The 7,833-nt window shown below is 42.1% G+C and overlaps 1 protein-coding gene across 1 annotated transcript in view; it reads right to left on the bottom strand.

Annotated features, from left to right (window-relative positions):
- Nucleotides 1-5,377: 5,377 nt before the first annotated feature.
- The window catches only part of duox (dual oxidase), a 39,414-nt gene continuing 36,958 nt past the window's right edge, over nt 5,378-7,833 (bottom strand). Inside the window, exons 32-34 of the mRNA XM_084061050.1 lie at nt 7,269-7,424; nt 6,255-6,383; nt 5,378-5,739 (exon numbers count right to left, since the gene is read on the bottom strand). Coding sequence (XP_083917176.1) covers nt 5,617-5,739; nt 6,255-6,383; nt 7,269-7,424 — 408 coding nt within the window. The 3' untranslated portion in view covers nt 5,378-5,616. The remainder of the gene's footprint in view (nt 5,740-6,254; nt 6,384-7,268; nt 7,425-7,833) is intronic.

Below are 7,833 nucleotides of genomic sequence, written 5' to 3'. Positions count from 1 at the left end.
TAGTGAGGGTTAAAGGAAAGGACTGTATATGGACTGGTTTCTACTGGCTGGCTGGTCCGGCTTCCCCACTTCACCCAGGGGTGTCGATTAGAACACAGGACAGACAACTTCTCTCATTTATGGGTTTTACTGAAGGTTAATGAGCACAGTACAGTACAACACTTGTGGGTGTGGGTGTGTGGTTTTCTGCAATCATACAGAAAGTAAATAATTATGGTAACCAATAAAATATCAATCTGACAATGGCATTATGCTTGCATACTGGACATGATGAACTACTGTATATACATACATTCATAATGAAATAAAACATATCACTCTGACAATGCTTGGCAAAAGCAGCATGCATACAACTTATCAGACTTAAAGGGATATTTCACTTTCAAAAAAACGTTTGGTCATTTTATGGTCTACTCAGGCCCTTGTTAGCCCCCCAGACAGTTTTTTAAGTTGCTTGATTCAGTATTTAGATATTTGATATTCATTTTATCAGCCACGCCCCCTTCCTATACAAACCCATTATAACTTCAAACTCAATTTTTAACCCGTTTAACCATCAAAAACACCCGTCCTTGGTTCTGGTGACTCACCCTGCCCTCCTAATGCGTGAGAGGGCCGTGTTTTTTTTATAACTTTTTTCATTTATTTTTAATATATTTTTTTTGTATTTAATTTTTTCATTTTCCAAAAAAAAAAATGAAAAAATGAAAAAAGTTATCAAAAAAACACGGCCCTCTCACGCATTAGGAGGGCAGGGTGAGAAAACTGTCTGGGGGGTTCACAAAAGCATGAGTAGACCATAAAATGACCAAAAGTTTTTTTGAAAGTGAAATATCCCTTTAACTGTATGAATTAGGCCTAATGCCCATTGTTCAAATACACATGTGATGTCATACAACACAAACAGTGTAACATAAACAATATAGGGCCTACATCATGGAATAAGCATCAGCATTCACAGTCACTTGAAACTGATGCACTTATAATGAAATAGCTTCCATTCTCTTGGTTACAATGAAATCAAAGCCCTTGAATATTGATAGACTGTCTAGCAACGGCATTTACAACGTGCACAAACATTAAAAACAGGACATCAAAGGGCACATTTCACACACAACTGAACAGCATTTAACTAGAAAACACAGGACTTACTGAGTTACTGTACATTTGCATGAACGCACTCAAACTCCAAGTGAATTCGAGCACAATGTCTTAATATGACAAACTGCAACACACTTCTGACCGTCTGAACAGTCAGAGCAACTTGTCTGATGTGAACCGGACACTCTTCTGATCTGACTGATGCAAGAGGACTGCATCAGTCAGATCAGAAGGACATGAAGGGAACAGTATCGTTCTCTAAATTACCCACAGGTGCGTTCATTAATTAACCGCAGGTGCGTGCAAGCAGGATTAGGGTCATGACGACCTGTGCACACTCTTAACGAGCACACACACTTAACTCTCTCACTGGCAGCCTTTTGTACAACGTCATTACCAATACCACCCATACCGATGTCATTACCAATGCCACCCATGCCATATAGATTACCACATGTTTGCCAATGTCAACAGTGTAATCACTAACCCCAATTCCTTACTGTAAAATACGTGCCATATCTCTACATTGTGACATCAGTAATCTGAGTTCCCAGAAGTTTTCGTCAGCTCTGGCGAGGAACATGACAACAGTGACAGAGTGAAAGAGATAAGAGTTTACATTAAGTAATATTCTTGAGTCAGTGTTTTCCTCGCCCCTCCCGTTTGTATGCGAGAGCTGGCGAAAGCGTCTGGGAAAAGATAGTGTTTGTAGGCTAAGACTAAAGAGATCAAAGTGCATGATTGGTGTTGTAACATACAGTATGATTATGAGATGTCCAGACAATAGTCATAGTTTGCTAATGTCAACAGTGTAATCACCAGCTAACCATTTCCTTACATGAAACAGCTCTACAGCATACATGGGCAACTGGCGGCCCGGGGGCCACATGTGGCCCCCACCTTCACTTAATGCGGCCCGCAGGTTAATATCAGAATACTGATATATCATTGATTTCAGCTGTTACAATTCCATACATGCAAACATGACCCGCTTTAATGACTTTATTTTTATTACTATTATTATTATTATTAGTAGTAGCTTAATGACTAGTAGTAAAAATCTATTGTCTTTTTTTTATGTCCAATGTATTTGTATTTAAGTTCATATAGTTAACATAAGTATAACTAAGTATATACTTTTCAGGATTCCAATTCAAAAATAGCAAAACTAGCAGATCTACAAGCTCAGCGCATCGCTCTACGAAGTGTTTTGGGCTTGTAGATCGGCTATTTTTTCTACTTTTGTGTGACATAGAATGACGAAGTTTAAGTACGAAAAAAAAGTTAGAATACGGAGATAAGAGGTTTCTGGACAGTATATGCATATGTGTCCGCCTGAAGTGAGCGTGAAATTATAGTGGGCCTCTGCATCATCACCCCTGCTCTACAGAGTGAAGGAGATAAGATAGCAGTAGTTAGAGTTAAAGCTATAGAGACCAACCTCCTGCGGCTGCGGGTCCCCAAGACCAAGTACCGTACCTGCGGGTCCCCAAGACCAAGTACCGTACCTGGGGGTCCCCAAGACCAAGTACCGTACCTGGGGGTCCCCAAGACCAAGTACCGTACCTGTGGGTCCCCAAGACCAAGTACCGTACCTGGGGGTCCCAGGGCTTTTTTCTGTAGCCGCCCTAACCCTGTGGAATGCACCCCCCAATACTCTCAGAGAAGACCCCCCCAGTTTTACCTCTCGAGTTGGTATTTGAGAGACTGTAGGAGGAGATCCAGTGCATAATGGGTGTTGGTTAATGTATGGGTGTTGCCAGTTGATTATGATAAATCCAGACAGTATCATTCAGGATCATTATCTTTGCCGATGTCAACAGTGAGGCGTGAGAGGTCAGAGTTCACATTGTCCGCCTCCTTAGAACAGTCACAGAGTGGAGAAGATAATATTTATTAACCAGGAAGAAGTGTGTAGTTACTGACCACTTCCTTACCGTAATACATGAAATACTTCTACAAGGAGTGGAGGAAATAAGAATGATTTACCTGAAATATTAAGGTTAGCTGCAGCAAGACAGAATGCATGTGTGTGCAGGGGCGGATTAACCCTTAGTGGTGCCCGGTGCTACAACCCGTTTCGATGCCTCCCCGCAGTTTTGTCAGCAGGGGGGCAGTGCGGAAAATTGTCGCTTCACGGAAGCGTTTGACCTTTTTAGCACTCCTTCAGCAGCCTGGTAAACCCCCCTCCCTCCGGAGGGGGGTTCAGCAGCCATTGCTTCCAAATGAGGGTGCTCTTATAGCGATAGTTGCGTCTTTTACTTTTGTCCCGTTGTTTGGCGCTCCCCCAAGGTTGGTTCCCTGTAGTGCAGCACCAATAAGCCCTTGCATTAAGCCGCCACTGTGTGTGAATGAGAGGAACCCAAGTGGAACAGTGAGGTTACAGAGAGTAGAGGAACCCAAGTGGAACAGTGAGGTTACAGAGAGTAGAGGTAAAGAAGAACCCAAGTGGAACAGTGAGGATACAGAGAGTAGAGGTAAAAAAGAACCCAAGACCGGTGACTAAATGTGTATTATACCAGAGGACTCCTAATGTACCATAGTGTCTATGGTACATTTAGCACACTTAGATGGTATATCTAAGTGTGCTACACTTTTTAAAACAATAGCATTTCTGCATCAATTAAAATCTGTTCTGAAGGATAGGAGAAGACCGTCTCAACCTGGTTGCATACAGGCTTCAATGCAGCATAATTCCATGTTTGGCATTTCAATAACTGGGTCTTATCAGTACATTTATCAGTACATGTTGTTACGACCCGGCCGAGGGAAGCCTAAGTCACAACAAAACAGGGGACTCCCTCCTTCCCAGTCCTCAAAAACAACCAGGCAACACAAGTTTAAATGTCCAAAATACAGTGATTTAATGTGTAAAACAGGGTAAATTACCTCAGGGTGGGCCCCTCTACATACAATCAAACTCAAAACAAAAGCCTATGTTTACCTGTACCAAACAGAAAGACATAGTTCTTACCTAACTTAACACATAAACATAAACTAAAGAAAGGCCACGCACCCCTACAGGACCAAAGGCTGTAAACTATCCCATGTTAAAACTAGCAACTGTAAAACACACTGACAAAGCTGGAACCACTCGCAAACACAGAGGACTGGTGGAAACACATGGGGAAGGCCTGGGGACAGCCATCTTTAGAGACACACGGGAACTACAAATTTCCCGCCCACTTTTGAGACAGTCCCGCTACTCGAGGTCCATTAGAATGATGTACTGCAGCTGTCAATGCATTCTCTATTAGATTAATATGAGAGCCTATTTTTAAAATGATCCAACATGGACTGGAGACAATATAGAGTTGAATATTTTTTTTTCCCCAAATGTATAGTGTCTTTATCAACATATCTTCTTGTTTGCTCAATAGTTTGTGTTTCACATTTAATTTGTCACTTGAATGGGTTACCCATAATACAGCAGAGGGGAGACGGTGTCGGTGTCGGTACACGATATGCTCGGCTACATGATTGGCTCGGCAGACAGACAAGTAGTCGCATTTCAGTGACATCACTGTCTTTACGAGCGCCGAGCGCCAAGCGCTGACCTTTAAGAGGAGAATTCTCATCCCAATCCCGACTGACTTTGTTCATGTTGAACATCTCATATGCTTATATTCATTTTCTACCTACCGTGGAGCTCCGACGGTACATGACAAATTAAAACATGTGTGTTTACCGTTGTTGTATTAACTTGCCTGAATGAAAGTTGGGGAAATAACCAAACTAAATGGAGGAGTAAAATATCCCGACATTTTCAAGTACTTAGTGAATTCTCCAGGTTAGTATTAATATACAAATAGTCTTGCAAGATACTGTTTGGATAATTGTCCAAAATAAATAGCCTAAAATACATGAGATCTTGGTATTGAAAACCTTAAGCGATGCGTCCGTGACGTATATACCATGCAACCACATAAACTTTAGATTTCAGATGCTAGAACTTTTGACTCACTGATGGAGTATATTATAGTATATTGTGGGTAGTATATCGAGATGACAGATATGGGACATTAAAAAGGATACATTAAACAAATGGGACACTTTATTAGAACACAAAAACAAACGCTATAGCCTCAGTAGGCAACCAGTGAAATTACTGTATTTTACAATGCCTCTCATAGAGATTGCATTGAGAGCTGCAGTTCATCGTTCTAACGGACCTCCCATCCACTACTTGTACACAAAATGTAACAATGAAGAAACCGAAAACTTTGATTTATTTCATAATCATTTGAAGACATTACAGAACATACTGTACAGCGGTATGATGCAACAACCAAACAATCATCAAAATAACCATTTAAACTGATTATTACAATCTAAACCATGATAATAAATTAGTGGAAATAACTAACAAACATGTTCAGATCAATGAAACACTTTTCACTTTACAAAATGACATTTGAAACTTGTTTTCATTCTACTGTGATTTCTATTGAAACAAGCTACGATTTAATGAATAATTCATGTTTTATTCACATAATGAAACATGAATATGAATAATTAGAAGTTCTCGTAATGATGAATAAAATGAGCCTGGTCTCTTCTGTTCATCTGTCGACACGCTGTCTCCACGTTCTTAGTGAGGCCTGGTGGTCCACAGCTAAACACTCCCATCTTACACACCTGTTGTACACACACACACACACACACACACACACACACACACACACACACACACACACACACACACACACACACACACACACACACACACACACACACACACACATTATGGTGAGTTAGAGGTGAGTTTTCAGATTACAGCGGAAAATACTCTGTGTGTATGTGTGTGTGTGGGGGGGGGGGGGAGCGGGGGGCAGTAATGGGAGCCAATGGAGGGAGAGGAGAAGGGGGGAGACATGTGAACATGTTGGTTGGTTGAAGACCAAGCGTGCTGCAGCATTCTGGATCATTTGGAGAGGATTTAGTGAACATGCCGGGAGGCCAGTGAGGAGAGAGTAGTACAGTCAGTCAGGTTTTGATATGACTGATGTCTGGATAAGGAGCTCGGCTGACTGAAGCAATGACATGTACTTTCTAACAGTGAGATGATTTAACCTACTATAATATGTACTGTCTGAGACACAGACAGACAGACAGACAGACAGACACACAGACACACAGACACACAGACAGACCTCAGGGTGGACTTCCTGTAGAGAGTTGAAGAAGGAGACAAACGGAGGACGTCCAAAGTGAGTGACAGACTTGAGACCAGTGAACAGACTGCGGTTCCACACCTTCTGGAAGTGACGCTCACACACATACTGCACACACACACGCACGCACGCACGCACGCACGCACGCACGCACGCACGCACGCACACACACACACACACACACACACACACACACACACACACACACACACACACACACACACACACACACACACACACACACACACACACAGTTGAGTCCTAGGTGTGAGGTGTAGTAGTAACCTGATCAGTTTGTGAACTGAAGCTACTTTTAATGCCTTTGAGGTGCTAGAGTACCATGAGGTGCACCATAGTCAAAATGACATTGGATGACCTGCTAGTGTCCTCAGTGTATTCCTACAGACCAGCGAGGAGATCCTGCTCAAAATCTTGTTCTTTGGTTGATTTTCTTGATTACTTTGTTGCCATTTTTTCACTGGAAAGTTCTCTATAATACAACCCAGGTGGGTAATCTCTTCTTTCCTTGTGATAACATTGTCTCCCACTTTGACTGTAAAGTCTTTGGCCTTACTGAGTTTAATTTTGGAATAGATTCAGTTTTACCAGGTGTAATGACAGGTTGTTATCAGCGAGCCATGTGCAGATTTTACCAAGCTCAGAGCTAAGCGAACAAGAACAAATTACAGTCACATGCTGATTTCATGTTGTTAACGTAAATAACGTTAACAATAACGTTCATATAGAAGATACTGTGAAGTTGTTTACATAAAGTTAGGTGGCAGCTACTGAAACAATGCTCTTGGTGTATAGAATATATACCAAGATCATATGAAGAGTACATACTATTGGCTCATGGTCTACATCTACATCAACAGCACCCTTGTGTACTTCTAGCTTTTTCAGAAGCGTAGCGACGCCCATTCCCACCTAACCAGAACTTGAACCTTGAACAGCTCAGAAACAGAGCGCTTTAGGTCAGTGGTCCCTCACCAGCATGGTAGTCCGCAGGTCAAACTTCTCGGCCAGCTGGGTGATGTAGATGTGGACAGACACCAGCTCCATGGTGTCCAGCTCCTCCACCTCTCTGATGATGTCTGACACCCACTCAAACTGCTTCTGAGTCCTGGTCACCCAGATGAAGTACACCTAAATGGTAAATGATGCATTTATATAGCGCTTTTATCCAAAGCGATTTACTTACAGCAGCCATATTGGAAAGAAATTGGGCCCCTTCCGTACTTCCTTCACAGGTGTTACCAATGATACTAATTAAGGCTCTGTTCCATTCTGGTCAAACAGAGTCAGGGTGCTGATAGTGTGCATGTTGGCTCACTGGAAATACTTGAGAGGGTTCCAAATGGCCCCTTGCGCCGCGGGTGTGTAACTCTGAGAGTGTACAAATGGAACCAAATGGACCCGTAAGGGTCCATTTGGTTCCATTTGTACACTCTCAGAGTTATGGGGGTCCTTGCAATTAAAAGGTTTGAGAACAACTGTGCTACACTTAATGGAACAGATCCTTCATTAGTATCATTGGTAACACCTGTGAAGGAAG

The sequence above is a fragment of the Gymnoscopelus microlampas genome (assembly GCF_963454915.1).
Source record: "Gymnoscopelus microlampas genome assembly, chromosome: 6".
NCBI lineage: Eukaryota > Metazoa > Chordata > Actinopteri > Myctophiformes > Myctophidae > Gymnoscopelus > Gymnoscopelus microlampas.
This window is presented reverse-complemented; position numbering and strand designations above follow the sequence as displayed.